Source organism: Theropithecus gelada, chromosome 11 (assembly GCF_003255815.1).
Source record: "Theropithecus gelada isolate Dixy chromosome 11, Tgel_1.0, whole genome shotgun sequence".
NCBI lineage: Eukaryota > Metazoa > Chordata > Mammalia > Primates > Cercopithecidae > Theropithecus > Theropithecus gelada.
The window spans coordinates 117,929,975-117,948,981 of NC_037679.1; the positions used below are offsets into that span (position 1 = coordinate 117,929,975).

The 19,007-nt window shown below is 33.3% G+C and overlaps 1 protein-coding gene across 5 annotated transcripts in view; it reads right to left on the reverse strand.

The window, feature by feature from the left end:
* SOX5 (SRY-box 5) overlaps nt 1-19,007 on the reverse strand; it is a 1,043,232-nt gene that overhangs the window by 408,236 nt on the left and 615,989 nt on the right. For 2 of the 5 annotated variants that reach the window (XM_025402766.1, XM_025402763.1), the window contains exon 1: nt 17,748-17,887. The exons of the other annotated variants lie outside the window; for them this stretch is intronic. In XM_025402766.1, coding sequence (XP_025258551.1) covers nt 17,748-17,785 — 38 coding nt within the window. In that variant the 5' untranslated portion in view covers nt 17,786-17,887. Of the gene's footprint in view, nt 1-17,747; nt 17,888-19,007 lie in introns of those variants that run through there. 5 annotated transcript variants of the gene reach the window in all.

Consider the following 19,007-nt stretch of genomic DNA (forward strand, 5'->3'; position numbering starts at 1 on the left):
TATTACACAGACTTTGCAATCAATATTTTTAGATTACCTGCAAAAAATGATATTCATGGCTATCTTCAGAGTAGACATTATGACTATGTGGTGATGGTTTCTTGAACTAAGGAAGCCCTATTTCCTCAACAAGGGTCAGTTAAGCTCTATGCAGGACAAATCACCATAGCTCAGATAGCTTTCTCAGAACAGATTAGATTTCTTAAAAATCTAAGCCAAAAAAAAAAAAAAAAAGTTTCCATGAACCTGGTACACCAAAATCTGAACTTGGTAGGTACTTACTTCTGACACATCTAATTACAATCTTAAGTGGTATAAAAAAGAATGATGGTCCAATACCTGTCTTAAAAGCCCTGTATCTAATCTGAATCTAATCATGAGAATAAAATCAAATCTAGATCGTGAGACATTACATGAAGCAAGTGGCCTGTACTCTTCAAAAATGTCAATGTCAATGTCAAGTCAAAGAGATGGCAGGGTGCCATTTACAATTTAGCTAGAAACTAAATGCAATATTTGATGCTTGACTGGATCCTTGATTTTAACTTTTTTAAAAGGCATAAAAAGCATTACTGGGACAGTTAGAAAATGTGAATATGAACTGTATGTCAAATGTTATTACTTTATTAATGTTAACTTTCTTGGATTTGCTAGTATTATTGTGATTAGATAAGAGAATGACCTAGTTCTTAGGAATGTTAGCCTCAACTTACTTTCAAGTGAATCAGAAAAGAAAGAAATAGAAAGTGAAGGGGGCAAAGTTAATAGTAAAAAGTATAGAGATGCTCACTGTGCTATTATTTCAACTTTTCAGTACATTTGACTTTTTTTGAAATAAAAAAAGGGAAAAATGAAAAAGGTTTCTGGATCTGATTAAATGAATATTTTTTAGGGGACCATAGTGTTTTCAGTTATAATAAATGTAAAATCAAAAATCTTCTTGGTTGATCGCTTAGATTTACCATCATGATCTATAAGTACCTAATCATTGTCATAAACTGAAGTTCTAGAATAATTATGCCACAGACAAAACCATTAGTTTTGAAAATGTGTTAGTTTGCAAGTGGAAAAGAGCAGTATTTTAAAATAATATTCTCATGTTGCTAAAATGATAAACTATAAAATGTCCTTTTTATTCCCTACTCTTTCCTGCAGTAGCCATCCCCATTGCTTTCATTCACATTGATGTGTACTTTTCTCCTGCCAGATAACTTGCAGTAGACCCCCTTTTACATAGTTTTGCTTTGTGAAGTTTCATTTACCTACAGTCAACCGAAGTCTGAAAATGTTGAATGGAAAGTTCCAGAAATACAGAATTCATATGTTTTTAATTGTGTGCTGTTCTGAGAAGCAAGATGAAATCTCAAGCCATCCTGCTCCAGCTAATCCTGGACCTGAATCATCTCTTTGTCCAGTTTATCCACACTATGCATCCTGCCTCAATTATCGGATGGAAAAAACATAACATATACCATACAGAATTTGGTACTATCCATGGTTTCAGGCATCCACTGGGGGTTTTAGAGCATGTCTCTTGCCTTGCAGATAAGGGGAACCTACTGGTATTCACAAAGTAAGTGATCAATAAATATTTTTAAATGAATAAATCAAAATGGAAATATTTCTATGTCTACAGCATTCTAAATGTGCAAATAAATCATGAGAAAGCATGTAAAGTTACCTTATCTTCTAATTTAATTTTTAGGATGACTTTCAAAATTAAGTCAACCTGGAGGGCCCAGTGAGATGCAGTATTGCTCAAAATCTGCAGAAATGGCAATGGATCAGAACAATAAATATAAAGTTTTCATGCCTCAAATGCAGACAACTTGTGCTATGTTTACTATACCGAATTCTAGGGTCTCACTGGGATGCTCTTCAGGTACTTGAGCAGATCCAAAAGTGCTTCCTGAGGAAAATTCTTGCTTTGTCTCTATATACTCTTAAATCCAGAGCAAATTTAAGGACAGAGGTGGGAGTGCCCTCAATCTCGGCGAGAATACAACTCAGTCAAGAACTGATTGTTCCTCATCTCTTAGCAACAGCCTGGATGTAACAACTGTTATTTAAAGGAGATAGTTTAAAGGACTTGTTAGCCTTTTCTTAGATCTCTGCCTGTATCCTTTCACCAAGAAATCTACATACCTGGCAAACATTAGTTTAGCTACTTATAGAAATGCCTTCTTCCACTAAGTTAGTTATCATTCAATATTCTTTTTCTTATCTGGTCTCTACTAAAAATGGCAATGTGAACAATGCCTCTGAATTTTCTGTAATACTTCTGTTGAAGACATTTTAAGGATTCATAAAATAAATTTTTCCCTCAGATATCAGGGCTCCTAAAACAATTGTGATTACTGATACAATAGTGAGCTTCTTTCCATTAGAAAACAACAAGTATAAACCTCATTATGAGTCAGATAACTCAGAATTATTCCCAGCTAAGGTTTCAGTCTTAGAAATTCTCTTCCCCCATTTCACTTTATATATACACATACATACATATAAAATATTCATGTCAAAAATCAATTTTATATATTATACATATGCATATGTATATCACATGATTATGTGTATATATGTATGCATACACATACATGATGTAAATATATTATATATTTATAATATATGTCTAATATATAAAATATAAATGATTATACAACATGAACATTTTATTTTAAATATTTTTTCAACCTCTTAAGCAGCCACAGTTCTGATAAATCCTATATAAACCACTGGTTTATACAACACATAATATTCAGCATAATTTACTAGTACTTGATATTTATATATCCATAGGTAGTTCAATGTTACCTACCATATTATATGGAGTATTCTTAGAACTCTTTCTCTTTCTACATGATTAACATCTGTTAAAGAATAATCATAACATACATTTCCTAAACATGCTAAGTTATAAATGATTTCCTATTAAAGCAGTAAGATGACCTATAATATGGGAATAATTATAATCTCCATTTCACAGATTAAAGAATTAAGGCATGCAGAGTTTATGTAATCGCAAAGATCACAGAACTAATCAATAGTGAGGCTATAAAATAAATGTAAGCAGTCTGACTCCAAAGCACACTTGCAACTACAAAATTAGATGGCTTCTCCTTACTAAGGTATCAAGAAATCAAAAAAACCAACAGAAGCCTTGGACATATCTACATGTGGAACACTTAAAAGATTAAGACTTGAAACAAAGATCCATGGATCAAGTCTACATTAACGTATATTCATCCATCAGTAAAACCGAAAAATCCAGTGGCTGAAAAACATGAGGTTCATTTCCATTCCCCAATACCTTATTGTTACCATAAAACTGCAGTCATATTATCAGTCACATTATTTTATCATACTTAATTGAGTTTTCTACTCAAAATTACCACATTCTTCCTGCTACCCAAATAAAATTAGTTCATCATGGCTAAGAATTAAAGAATTAATATCATATTAATTATACCCTTATTTACCAATTCATCATAAACTTTTCTAAATCAATATCCCCACATGAGATGTAAACACTGATACACTTAAGAATTACTATACTGTAAAGAGGCTTTCTGCCTACTGAGCTATCAAATACAAATCAGATAAATTTTTAAAGCAAAAATACTGTCTCTCTGTAAAGATATTATTTCAATAGGTGGCTTATTACAAAGGACTTGAGAAATGGATATTTGAGAAATACTAAATAGTTACACTTCTCCTAGTAAGAAGTATCCATCTATAATGTGCACCGGAAGTCAGTATCTCTCAAAAACAGTCCCAATTAGCCATTACCAAGAAACCCTTTACATAAGTGTACACAGGCCTGGATATCCACTACCCAGCATACCACCTTGTGCAATGAATGAGTTAATTCATTCAGAAAAAAATTCAAAGTTTATATCACAATTATTTTATGTCATTTATATCGCCTACATTTTCAACATTTATTCAGCATTTAATATAACACCTGGCATAGCAGGAATTTAAAATGTAGTTGTTCAACAAAGAAAGAAATATCTGCCACTAAAATAAATAACAGATTATAAAGTTATGGAAGTACATTACTTTCTAGATCAATACTATAATGTGATGGTTAAGAGTGATAATTAGAGTTTGAATGTCTGAGTTTGTATCTCAGCTCTTCCACTTATTACCTAGAAATTAGGCAACACTGTTTCATTTGCTTCATTTGTGAAATGAGGTAAAAAATAAGATTGTTGTGAGGCTAGAGTGAAATAATGCATGTAAAGCAATTTATAACAGAGTCTGGCACATAATAAGTACATACTGAATGTTAGCTCTATCTTTATATCTATCTCTATAAGTGTATCTCCATATGTATAGAGAAAGTTTGGATCACATCTTGTGGGTCAATTTAAGAAACTGTGTGTAGTATCAGCTGGGATACAAAAGCTGAAGGTATTCCTACCCCTCCACAAACTTCTTTAAAACTCAATAGTAAAATTAAAGATACACATAGTGGCATTTCAAAACAGTAAATCTAATTCCCCATTTCAAACATATAATCTCTAAAATAATTTATATAATTCTTAAGCAAACATCTTCCTTTCTATTGTAACTCCATGGAAGTTTGAAGAAAGTGACAGTATTCATGAGGTAAATAATACATCTATGAATGTGAGTGTTAATTACTGTAGCTTTTAAAAAAGTAATACAATTCCACCTTCTAGAAGAAAGCTAAGAATAAAGACAGTTAATAAACCCCTAGGTCTTTCTAACTGATTGCTACCCTACTGAGCTACGAACCACTAGAATCTAGATAAAGATAGAAGTTTTGATTTCCCTCCAGTCACAGGAAGGTATAAAGTAGCATCATCCAATAGAAATATGAGAGCCACAAATAAGAGGCACACGTGTAGTTTTAAATTTTCTAGTAGTCATATTTAAAAAGTTTTTAAAAAGAGGTGAAAAGAACGTTAATATATATTTTATTTGTGCCAACATATCCTAATGTCATTTCAACATATAATCAACATTTTATAACTTAGTAAGATATTTTACATTCTTTCTTTCAACCTATGTCTTTGAAAGCCAGTGCGTATTTTATATTTACAGGACATTTTGGCTCAGATTAGTCACATTTCGAATGCTTAATAATGATATGTGGGTAGTGGCCACCATATTGGAAAGGAGCACAAATAGAGAGGGACTCTGAGAGCATTTCTTTATGCTTTCCTAAATCACATACTGTTCATCAAGAGCTAAGAAGGTCTCAATATGTATTTATCAATTCATACAACCTACATATACAACCTCGACAAATCAATAAGCTAACACATTCTAATAGCTTGATTTTCCTAATGTTTAAAAATACAAAATATATCTCAGCTAAAGATAATACAAGGTCAAATCATTACTTAGTCAAACATTTATGTTTTGCCTACTATAATGCTAAGGAACAGTCTATAACAGCTCTTGTCAACTGGTCTACAAATATAAAAGCATCTAATGTATGATATTTACCAATACTCTTCTATTGAGCATTTTGGGATTTCTCCCTCACCTTTAGGTAAACGAAATGGGTCAAACAATTAGATTTTGCCTATAACTTCCTACCCATGGCATGATTTTCCTTTACTGAACTAGTGATGAAACAGTACTGCTCTGATTTAATACTATAAATTCAGAACAAATGGGAAAGCATTAAATTTAGAAGTGCTTCTGGACCATTAACTTCCATGCTAATTTGACATGCACCATAGTATTCAGGCAACAGACTCAGGAATATAACCTATTCCTAAAGCAAACAGTACTTTCTCTCATAACCATCTGGGGTTCTCATCCTAAGGGCCACTTGCTTAGTGTTGTTTGGTATTATTTAATATCCTGAGGTACAGCACTATACCTATTTTATTAGTGAAACCGATTTTGCCAGGATAAGAAGACTGACATAGAAGAGATTATGGAGGGAACAAAATTTTGGCTGAGGCCCTTGTTTGCATTATTTAGCTGAAGAAAATCATTGGTTACACATGCATTCAAACCCCTATGGTTTTTCTAAGGTACCAATAAAAGTAATACCATTCTTAACGTGGACAGTGGCCTCTTTCATATATTGCCTATAGTCACAACTTAAGTGCCAAGCAGATGGTTGAAATCTGTTTTGTATAAAATGTGCGCTTTTTTTTCCCCAACTGTGTTCTTTGTATTCATATTCAGCCTAGGTTTTAGCCATCAAAACACTGGCACTATGTCGATCATTAGCAGCATTTTAGACAACTGGCAACTAAGGTATTCACTGTTCTCCACAAAATGTTCAGCTAATATTTCCCAGATGTATAATTAAGGCAAAAGATCATCTTCTTAAATTGGTATCAGCACTTTGGATGGCTTCTGGCTTTCAACAGATTATATCTGTGAAAACAATTTTTTATCAAAAATAAGGGTTCTGTTTCTTAGGTGATTTGGTTTGCTTGCTATAGAGTTCCCCGTAAAAAGAAATCTATGTATTTCTTCAAGCTTAACTTACAGTCCAAAGAATATGTAGCCAATGCAAAACCTCTTATGTTGCTTTTACTATGAAAATCTATAATGCACTGGATTTGTATACATAATTGTGTCTTTAAGTTATTTAATGTTTTCTAGTTTTCAAAATGTTTGTACAAATAATACTTTAAAAAGCAATAGTATGTGTGTGACCTTCTTAGGTTAACAGAAAAATCACTGTTTTTAGTTGTTCAATCATTTATTCTATGAAATGATTCATTCTCGTGATTATGCAAAAATAAGTGAACTTTAATTTGTGCAGCTTAAAGCATAGGAATATGTTAAATCAGCAAATTCATTACTCAAATACTTAATATACTGATACTTGCAAAAATAACTATTAGTGCATCAGATGTCCTATATATAAAGTGATAAGAGATGTGTTTTTGGAATATTTAATTATTAGCACTAAGCAGTTAGAGGAAACTATAGTTGCATTGCTGCTATTTAAGCACACGTTACCTGGGAACAATAATCGTAAGTACATTTAAAACAATTATATTAACTACAAAACTAAAATATAAGTTAACCAATTTCTTACATGTATTATTTTATATGCTGAAATAATTTGCAGATATCTGACTAGTACGTTATCAAACAAAAAATCATTTTTATTAAAGTGCTGATCATTTTACATTTGCCAAAAATTAAACTTAGTTTTAAAAATCTGAATGCAGTGGCTTGCATTCAGACATATCCAAATATTTTTATAATTTTTATAAGTTTAAGCTGGCTCATTTGCATTGGGGGATAAATAATTTTATACTTATTTTTAAGTCCATTCATAGATGCATGGCTGAAACCCAAACGATGTAAGTGACTTATACATCACAAAGTTTTAATTCTTGATTTAGAAACTGTAGGAACATATGCCAACTTTGTATATAACTAAATGCTGGATTATAAAATATATTAGCAGTAAGTTGCCCAACTGGATGATTTCCAGATTTTCTTTCTGGTTTAACAGTAGGATATTTGCACATTTCTCTTTGGTCCTAGTTCTAAATGTAGTGCTGGTTCAGTGAGGTTATTTTCCTTCTTTCTTTCTTTTTTCAACATTTATATCTATAGAAGGAGAACAAGAGAATAATACCCATTCTTTGTGCCTAAATAAAAGTGGCAGGAACCAAATAAAAAAATCTACATCATAATTATTCTGTAAAAAAATAATTTTAACATAGCAGATTCCTGTTATCTCAAATACATGAATCTATTAAATATAAACTAATTTGTACAAAGATTTCATGATACCACAGACATATTTTCTAAGTAGAGCTAATGCGGAAGAACCTTAGATATGTATGTTCCTCATGATATAACTACACTGTTTTTCCAACAGTGCATTAAAAAAACAAAACCAAACAAAAAAAACAGCATGCGACCTGACAAATATATTAACAATATATGAAGCTTGTCTGCTTGATATAGCTTTTTAAATGCATACTTCATTGCTCTTTGCTCTACTCCCTTGCTTTGTAGAGTTTAAAATTTCTTGAAACTGCCAACTAGCAAGTATAGTATAATGCATATCAAATTAGCTGGCCTGGTAATGCTAATAGTTATTTATTTTGAGAAACACTCAAAATTTTTCTTTGGACTACATGTTTGTAATATTAGTTGATCTTGCTACTTTCCAGCCCAATGTTTTAATTATTCATATAAGGACATATACTGTCCATAGCCCCTGTGCTGTACTAATGCTCTCCTGAGGAATCTTCATATTTTTTCTTTTCTTTTATCCCTATAAACAGACCTTTAGATCCCTTACCTAAAGTGCCACTCTTAGGCTTTTCATATTTCCCCATAGTGTCTTGTTCATTTAACCACATAAATTTATCTTTTACAATATTTATAATTGTTCAGAATGGTGATCTGATGCCTGAGAGTTTCAGGATCATAGAATGTGAATCTTATCTTTTGAAACACTTCAAATAGCTCAGAGCAAACTTGGGCACTTAATCCTAAATAAGAATTACACATGGTATTTAGATTAAAAACTCCTAAGACACTATGGTTGCTTGTTCCTGTGTAATGATACAATTGACAGGTAAACTGAAGTGATTCTACATGTAAAGGCTGGCTATAGAGATAACCTCCAAATAGCTACATACATGCAAAGAATTCTGACCACTAGAGTTAGGAGCTGGGGACACTGCAAATGTAGTTCAAAGTAATGAAATTTTAGAGTTAACCGATTTTAGAAATTATCCATCCTATCTTCTAATTTTACAGATGCATACACTAAGAGTCAAAGAGATCTCAGTTTTTAAAGAAGAACTAGAACTTGAGATCTTAACATCTAGCTAATAGCGCTTGGTACTATGTTACATTTCCAAAAAAAAAAAAAAATCAGTGAAGATACTGGCAAATATAAATCTTACCTAAAAGAGGAAATTATTTTATTTATAGAGGAGATAAATCATATTATACACACACACACACACACACACACACACACTCATTCATTTGATAGGTATGCTTTAGACCCTGAACACTCAACTTTCTTATTATCTCAACCTAAAACCTCAAATATCCCCAAAGGTTACTCGAGCATACCTTGATTCACCCAACGTCTTCAGTTCAAATTTTCCATTAAATATACACCACAATACCACCTTTAATCTTTTTCAAGCTGGAATACTATTATATGTTCCTGTAGCACATGCCACAGGATTCTGAGCTGCAAACAAGAAAACGGGAATGAACCTTGTTTGTATTTCTATGAAATATTTCTTCCTTTCAAGATTTTTTGCCAAAACTGCAGCTTCATTAGAATTTGGCAGGATTCATTCAAGAGATCAACTGCCCTATAAATGAAAAAGTTTCCCCTGGCTTTCTAACTTTTGCATGTGCACACACGTATAACTATTACATTCCCTAAAATAATCCTTCATATAACTGTTAGTGAATTCCAACTATCATTTCATTCACTTATAAAAGTCCAAATATATTGTCCCATCACTTTGATTCTTTAAATTGCTATCAGGATCTTTTGGATATGCTTTTATTTCTCTAGAAGAATGCTTTTAAAGCATTAAATATTCTTAAATTGTTTATAGGTCAAATTAGATCCATATTATTTGTCGAGTAATGCTAACATTTTTAGAAATAATTACCCTATAAATATTTATATATCATAATCCTTACGGTCCTAAAAACAATACCTTTTCCTCTATTTCCCAAATTGTAGTTATGTTTAGGACTGGAGGAAAACAGAAGTTCTACTCTCAGGGATAGCATTCATAGTTATCTTTCTTTTCCCATTCCTAGGTGTTCTGTCTGACTATTGGTACTTTGAATATTACATAAAATATAATAATACGTAATGCTGTATTATAGATGACAAAGAATCCGAATCTGATATTTTATATTAAGTTATCATTCAAGGTCAAAGTTGAATTAGTGAATGCATACTAAATTGAACAGTCTGAGCACCAGTTCATTCCGTTGTACACTAAATAATGGGAATACTATACATTATCCTAACGAATCTCCAACATAGACCTCTTAGAGTACAGATAAGAAAAAAGGAAGGAAATATTAACCTTAATTATATGTGACATCCCCCTGCAACCTCTTTTCAAACATATTATGAAACTCACTAGCTAACAACAACAAAAAAAAAAAATGACAAAGGGACCTCAGGAGAGAAGTGAAAAAAAAGTCTTTGGACTTTGAAAACCATTGCCCAACAAACACTGGCCCAGGGCAAATAACCAAAGGAAGAATTGTAGGCAAACAAATAATACTTTAACTCTGCAATTAGAATAAAAGTGTTTTAGAACTTTGTCAAGCAACCTAATTAACTGTGACTGAAAAATTAATAGTATAATAAAGTATTACTTTTCCACTTGTGTTCTCTTAGGTTAAGGAATATTTCTCATTTTCAGTGTTGTATTTCTTTTTCATTAGGATATCTTTTATTAGATAAACATAGTTTAAAATGATATGTGAAAGATCTTCTGTAAAAGTTTCACAACCAGTGTTCAAACAATCTATCTCCCTAGTATTTCAGTCGTACTTAATACAAAAACAAAAACAAACAAACAAAAAAAAAAACAAAGGCAAATTCAGTACTAATGTAAACACTGACTACATTCTGAAATAAATTTTGATTAAAAATATGCCAAGAAAACATGATTTGGGTCTACCTCTTCTTTTACTCCTACACTAAGAAATTAACAACAGGCAACACAGGTTAACTCTTTCCCTTCTTTTCTTGAAAATGTTCCTGAAGCCCTAAATGAGAGGACACATCCTTTATAAAATTTCTGCTCAGTGTCCCAATTGATCTAACTCCCTTAAACTGCCAATATCAAAATCATATAAGGCTCTGAGGCTTTTTTTGGCTCTATGCAGTGAATTTCATTTCTTCATATTACACTTACTCTCATGCATCTGATCCTTAGGTTTCAATGTGACAGAAATGATTGGGAAAGGTAGGGGAACCAAGAGTGCACAGAACATAATGAAACCCTATGCATCTCCACAATGAGAAATATTAAAGTGGAGCTACACACACATTTTTAAGAAAGATCATATCTTCTGTTTTTTAACATTTTCTTTTCTAAAACACACTTTCTTTCAAAGATGTGAAGAGCAGAAATAGAAACGCTGTTACATATGAAAGTTTCAACGGATTTGCTGCCAGCAGCTTTTCTTTATAGTGTTCCTCTTACCTACACTATGTGTTGGCACTGGCAGGTAGCCCTAATTCGTTAGTAGCCAAATTATTTTTGTCCCTGAAGTACGAGAAATCTCCATAGCACATGAATGAGACATGGTTTACTAGTTTACACACATTTTATAACTCCAAGAAACCAACACTCATTCACAAATGCTTTCATTTCAGCAAAGAGAAGGGCCACAGAATATCAGAGATATCCACTTTGAATTTCTGGTCCCATTGTCCATGAGAAAGTGAAGAGAAAAAAAAAAAAAATCTCTTTAACTTCAATAAAGAACTTTGATCCTTAATGCAAGAAAAATAAACAGCTTTCTGTTCACCACACTCCACATTTCATTTAAGTCAAAACATTTCAGTACAAGGCATTAAGAAAAAACATCATTTAGTAATAAACCTAAATGTCTCCAGATAAAAATTCATCACGACGGCATAGTACGTTTAGATAATGTGGTTCATAATAACTAGCATCCTCATATTGCATGATCATCAGATACATTTATACGCTGCTGTACCACCTTCACTAAGTTACAGAGAAAAATAATAAGAAATAAGCAACACTTAGAAAGAAACACATAACACAGAAATGCTGATTTAGCCACAGCAAAACAAATCTCTGAATTTTAAGACAAGACAAAAGTAAATGTATTAACACTAAAGAGCCAAGTGACTAAAATGTTACTTAGATAAAAGAGAGGTTTGAAATACAATGAGCCGAGTTCAGGTTTGAATTGATTTAAGGTTTGACACTGATTTCAAATGTCTATGAACATCCATAAGCTTTTGTTTTAAATTTTCCTTCTGTCATGTTTATGGGCAAAAACTCCTTAAACTACCTTGTAATATAGATTAATTACTTTCAAGCTGGGTGACAAAAGGGCATAATGACCGGAAAATGATACAAAAGAAACAAAAAACGCATGTTAACAAGTTTATCAACAAACCTGGGTAATTCTCATGAAGTACAGATTAAGGTTCAGTGGTTCCAAACTGGCAGCATTCAAATTGGGTTCATATTTGGGTTTTTTGTTTTGTTTGTTTTTTTAAACCACCTGTCCTAAAACGACATTGTTTATGCTAATTATCTTTGTTTATGCCACAATTCTGTTTGTTTACTACATTCTTTTAAAATACCATATCCCTATAAACAGTTCTCACCAGAATTCTTCTAAATCTTGTTTCGGTCTGGTCCTTCTCGGCAGCCCACTGAGCAGAATGCAGCTCTACAATGAAGGCGCAAGAGCTGGGAACAACTTTGAGTCTCTGACTCCTCAGGCTGGCAAAGGGAGGGAGTACTGCTGAGGTTTTACTCTCAGGCTCCAAGGGAAAAGGATACTGAATGTGGAGAAATGCAACACCCCCCATTGGACAAGCAAAACCATACGCCACAATATCTCCAGAGAAGATGTGTGAACTCTCAATTAGTAAGTAAAGAAAAGAATAGACAACACTAAAGGAAAGAAAGAACAGCTTCCAAACTGCAGGAGAAAACACAGAGGTCAGAAAGAATAAAAAGGTCTTCTCCTGAACCACTATCAGTTCCTGATCACAATGAAGGAATAGTGGCATTCTCCTAAAGCATGTCAAATTTAAATTTTTTTCCCACTCTAGCAATACCACTTGATCCTGTTGATCTACATAGTAATCAAATTTCACATTTAATACAAATGATGATGCTATCAATCAATGAAAGAGAAAGAAGGAGAGAATGAAGGAAGGAAGGAAGACTTTGTTGTGTTTTTGTCCATTTCTTGTTCAAGAAAATTTTCCATTAGGAAGGAGATATTTCATGCTTTGGCTAAACCTTTAAAAATCTTATTATCTTACTGCCATCATCGGAATCAGAGACGTGGCATATTGGAACTATACATGAGTTAGTACAAGAGAAAAACTTAGATTAGTTTCTTTCCCAGGCTGTTGGATAACCCCATTGAAATTATAAATGAATAACAAATTATGAAAGAAAACAAAACTCATCAGTTATACTTATTTAACTAATCTATAAAAAGGGAGATATTCAGCCTCCATAATGCACATCTGCATTATACAATATACTCATTAGGTTGCTGAAGAATTGATAGTGGAAAGAAAACAGACAATAAAAATCAGCCTTTACCCATGAATGTAATTTTGCTTTCTAAATGCATTATGAGTGCAATTCATATGAAATAGTTTCCAACTCTGTGAAGGACTAATGTGCTAAAGAATCAGAACAGGTCTTATTATCTGCCTCTCATGTATGATGCCTATACAAGATTTTTTGCCAAAAGCTTCCTAAGAACAGGTAAATACTTTAACATGTGCTTATTATATTTGAGAAACATAAGATAAGAACACACCAACATGTGAAGTAATCGTAATATTTGCACATTTCTATGTCTATCAAACCTGCTAAACACTGAGCAGTACACAATGTCACCTGACATTTAACCCTTAATTGTTCTTGGTAATCAGTCAGGTCTCCTGCCAAGTCTTCAGGACAGTATTTCAGCATGAGTGTGATAGAAATGTGGTTTATGAACTGCCTCATGCAAGCTGCATTCCAAACCAATGTCTTAGCTCAGTTAGCTTGCAAATTATTGACATGGTAATTAAAATCTATACTCAGTTGTAGACATTGTCTCCTCTACAAAGTAGTAGTAAATAACAAATAAATAAAATTACCAAAGGCTATCAGAACATCCTGAAAACATAATATCAAACTTACAGGTTTACAGTTGCCATTAGGTGACAGAATGTGAACAGATAACTTTTCTGTGATTCACACCTAGAGTGTGCCTGCTAACCTGAATGCACTTATCACTCGTGAGCACAATGGATTTTTTTGTTGTTGTTGTTAAAGTTTTTAATTAAGCAAAATATATCTGTGTAATAAATATTTCATTACTATGGTCAAACTTTAGGTAACTAAAATACCACTAATGTCAAAGAGTAGTTTTTTGCAAATGTCCAGCAGTAGCTTTTCATGGAATTTTATGAATTAGTTTGTAAAAGGATCTGATGTATATTTCTTTCTTCAGAAAAATACTGAAAAGTTTCCTAATAAGAAAAATTATTTAGTCAGCATGACCAGAAATAAATTTGATGGAAATATGAAGTAAATAAGTTAATTTTTATTGCAGAAGGTTTTACTATTGTAGTGTTCCTTTCAACATCTAGAAAATCTGCTGTCTGTTGTCTGTACCAATTTGGGAGAAGCAATCAAATAGGTGATACTAACAACCTAATTTGCATAATCCCACGACTTTCAATCCCAACTTTTTTCTTCTTTCTAGACATTATCAGAACTGTCTTCTTAAGCAATCATCTTACACTTGCTATTTAAGTTTCTAACATAAAGCAATTAGAAACTGTAACGAGTAGCTTAGACACAAAACTATTATATTACAACCGAAGAGGACAGATAAAATAAAAAGGAAAGAAATAGAATATTGAGAAACTATCAAAAATGGCTATTTTACTTATCATGAACAAACTAATATTGACATTTAAGGCAAATATTTTCATTTCTTCCTTGGAATATCAAAAAATAGGTGACATTCTCAAAGGAAAACCTTAAGTCACAATTTTTCATTATCTACTTTCAGTTAAATATATACATTTATTGACTTCTTTTAAATATTTGGGGAGACTTCGGGCGTTCATTCTAATGATGCTATTACTCACATTTAGACCATGTTGCCAGCTATGTTTTCTCTAAACGGTAAAATGTAAAAGAGTTTCCTTACGAATAATCTTTAGAACATATACGCCCATTTGCTTCCCACCTGGGAATTGTGTTTTTCAGTAATCATAATCAGTCTATCACAAGGATGCTTGAAAATAAAAATATTTCAAGTTCTTTACCTTTTAGAATCACTGTTCTATTTGCACTACCTCCTGCATATTTTTAACAAACAATGAAATTGTTACTACTTCTTAACTATTTAATAACTGCTTGTTAGTCTGAGAGTACTGACCATGTTCATTTCTAGTGATGATAATATAGACACATACAAATCTGAACCCAAATTTTGATCCTGATATTTAAGTTTTGAATATTCCTTAAAGTTCAAATAGTCTACAGGCTGGGAAGAATAAAAGATGGACAAGACTCTACCAATGAAATTAGTTAAAAATGATCACATAAAACTTTTACAGTACATGAACCCCAAGCAATTTATTATGTTCTCTAGATCAAAGTTCTCTTTTTCACAAAGAAATTTAGCAGTCTTCTTTTAGATTTCTAAGTTTAAGCGGAAAATCATCTATAGCAAGTGATCCAACAGAATAAAAATTAACAGTCAATAGAAATGACCTATTTATTCAGTGAAAGTTGCAAACAGTTGAAAAGGCAAAAAAAAAAAATCTAATTATATTTGATAGTTTCATTACATCATAAATACCTCCTTTGGAGAATATAAATATTCAATATTGTGTCTACATGATATACTGTATCATGCATGGGTGCCTATAGAGACACTCACCCGTACAAATTCAATGTAAACAAATAGTAATGATTTGCTGACATCTTTGTATGTATTACCAATTACAGCCACAGGGGAAATTATTAAGGAACGTTATATTGTACGGCATTTTTCAGAATTATTTTAGATACTAATATTTCTAAATTTGATAGTCATACTAACAACCCTATTGATTATCACTTGCTTATTTAATTAGCTAGTTAGAAAAGCATGCCTCTGGGTGAAAAAAAAAATGAAATTCCCACCAGGAGGAAAAAAAGATGTTAACAGATTTGAGCATCAGAATAGGAAAGGGAAAAGTTTAGTTTAAAAAGAGATAATTGAAAAAAAAAATACAAATAAAGTTCACAGCAGGAAGCTTGCCTATATAGAGAAATAGGCTGCAGCCTGTTAATATGTAACTACCTTTTTATAAGTACAATCTGTTAACAGGCTTACAAATCAGTCTCAGAGTTGTATTTGCAAAAAGTATAATTAGAATTAAAGAATATTATCATTTAAGTGCTACTCTGTGCATTCTAGAAAACTTAACTGTGTTAAATTAGCAAATCGCTACATTAGGTAATGTATAGTATGTTTCACTATGAATAACTTCAACATCTACCTATGAAATAAGGCTATATTTGCAAATAAAAGCTCACTCATTAAAGAGTTAATATATAGAACTGAAAATTTTAATTCAAAACTGTAAAGAAAGCTCAACCATTCGCTGGCATTATCTAGTAAAGATGCACTTTAATTATACAAAAAACACACAGAAGAAATCAAAGAAAGATGACAGCACTGAAGTCTATATGTTGGCTATTTTACTTTCTTCCCTGATTTGATACTGGCCTCTCTAATATGTGACCACATTCAAGCGTTACTTTATCCTCAATACTCTTTTTCTCTTCCATTGCTTCACTTCTAGAATGTTTTAATCTTTGTCCTTTCTTTTTTCGTCTTTTCATATCAAATTCAGTCGTTTGAGCGATGAACAGCTTGACTTAGCATATTTTTAACCAGCTGGTCTAGCACCTAGCTTGCATTGCATAGTCAGATACAACAAATGTTTATACAGAAGGTAGCTTTCATGAAAATGAAAAAAAGCCTGGGTATCATGCATCCTGGCTTTTTTTAGCTTTTTTTTTTTAATTCACCATACAGAATACAAAGTTTGAATTCTTTTTAATGGCAAACAAAATTCTATTTATAGTTCAAAAAAATGAACTTATGCTGGGATAAGAACTCAAATTTAAAAATTGCAATGTGTACTTATAGGAACATTAAGAGGGCTAAAATTCTTTCAAAGCCCTGCTTTACTTGCAACAACATCAAATAAAAGGATGTTGCAGATACTTCTCTAAATAGGAACAACTTAATTACAAATACACTATTCCCATCATAGCAAAAGGGGAAAATACAGTAAATTAAAATTCAGTGAAGACAGCTAACACAAAAAGTGGTCACTAAAACTTAGAAAGGGAACAGCCCCATTTATCCACTTTCCCCCCCTATTTTTGACACTTATGGAGTAATCTAATATAGCGGTGATGTTAAATTTTCTTTGGAGGAAAAAAAAAAAAAAAACGCTCTCTTATATCAACAAAAGGTCATGTGCTTTACTGAGCAGCTTCCAAAGTTTTACGGAAGGATCAAATACGAACTTACAGCCTCCGTTTAAAGCACCACTAAAACCTTCTGTCACCCTAGAAATTACATGAGACCGAGATGCTGAAAATGGTAACATTCTGCACAAAAGCATTTTTAAAAGGTGGGGAGAAAACAATCAATGAAGGAAGAAAATAAGAGAGTGAATGAGAAAGAGAGAAGCAGCGAGTTGGGGAGAGAGAGAGATGCTTAAGGTTCATTTAATTTGCTGTTACAGGACGCAACCTGAAAACATTAGCAGAAATCCCGGAGACTTTGCAAATCAGTTCAATTTGGTCCGGGCAACCACAACAAAAAAAAATCAGCTAACAAGACTGCAGAAGCCCAAGCTAAAAGCTTCTCTAACAAACACGTTTTGGGAGAGCATCTTCCAATGATTCAGAGACTACTGTAAAATGGGAGAGTTGTACTTCAATATATTAGGGGGAAAAAACTGTACTCACCTTTCAAACTCCTGAGGTAAATCAGGGTCAGTAAGCATGCTGGAAAAGCACAATTTCCCTTTGTCACAGCAGCCACCTATGATCGTCTCCAACTGAACCTGTCAAGTGAGTCCAAACCTTCTAAACCAATTGATTTTCTCTCTCTCTCTTCCCCCCCTCCCTCCCTCTCTCTCTCCCTCTCTCTCTCTGTCTCTCTCTCTCCCTCTTTCTCCCCCCCCTCCTTTCCCTCCTCTCCCTCTCCTAGGACTCCTTGACCAGTCTCTTAAAGGGGCAGTGCACTTCCAGCAGCCGGGTCTGGCTGCTCCCCCCTCCGCGGAGCCACACGCTCCGGCTGCAAGGCTCTAGACAACCTCAGGGTGCCTGTCCTTTCCTTTTAATTCTCTCTTCTAGACATCACTGAATGTGAGAAGTCAACTCATTTAACACGTCTCCCATACTCTGTCTTCTGAATCATAAAACTCACACACACACACGCATAACAGTATGATTTTGTAAAACATATTTGCTGATTAAAAACCAAGTCTAGATAATAACAGAAGCTCGATTAAACTTCATTTATTAACTAATGAAGCAAAAAAATTAAATGTTAGCAATAGCATTTTTACACAAAGAATTGTTACTCCTTCTCACCCTTTTCTAGGCTCTCTCCGTTCACACACGGAAATACACGCACACATACACACACACACACACACACACACTCACACACACAACAATCGGGCATTGTTCTGAGGGAAGAAAAGCAACTTTGACAGATTGAAATATAGCAGAGGCCCCTTCAAGGAAACCTGTAAACAACTTGTCACTCACTCTGTCCGTCTCCCTGTTAGCTCGTGCTTTCCGCAAAGCAAAGTGGTGCGAACGTCCTGGCAACCCAACCAAAGTTTCCTCAGCTCTAAACTCCATAAAACACGACGTGCGATGTGGAGGGGAATAGGTATCCGCATGCCAAAATAACACCCACGAGCGCACAAAAACCCAAAACGAAATCAAAACATAACAACAAAAAGACGCTACTAACAAACTGTCCTGTTTGGGATCGCTGGGGAGGTCAGGAGTAGGAAGCGCTCCCCTGGCTGTGGATCTCTTTAATTTCCTCTGCCCAGGCAGCCACAGATAACAAGGTGGACAAACTATGGCTTTACAGATTCTAAGCTGGCTGGCAAGGCACAGCCTCCATAGCAGTTCCAATTATCTAGATAAAAATCTGGCAGGCGAGAAAGGTAATCAGGTAATGTACCTTTGACATGAAATGACAGA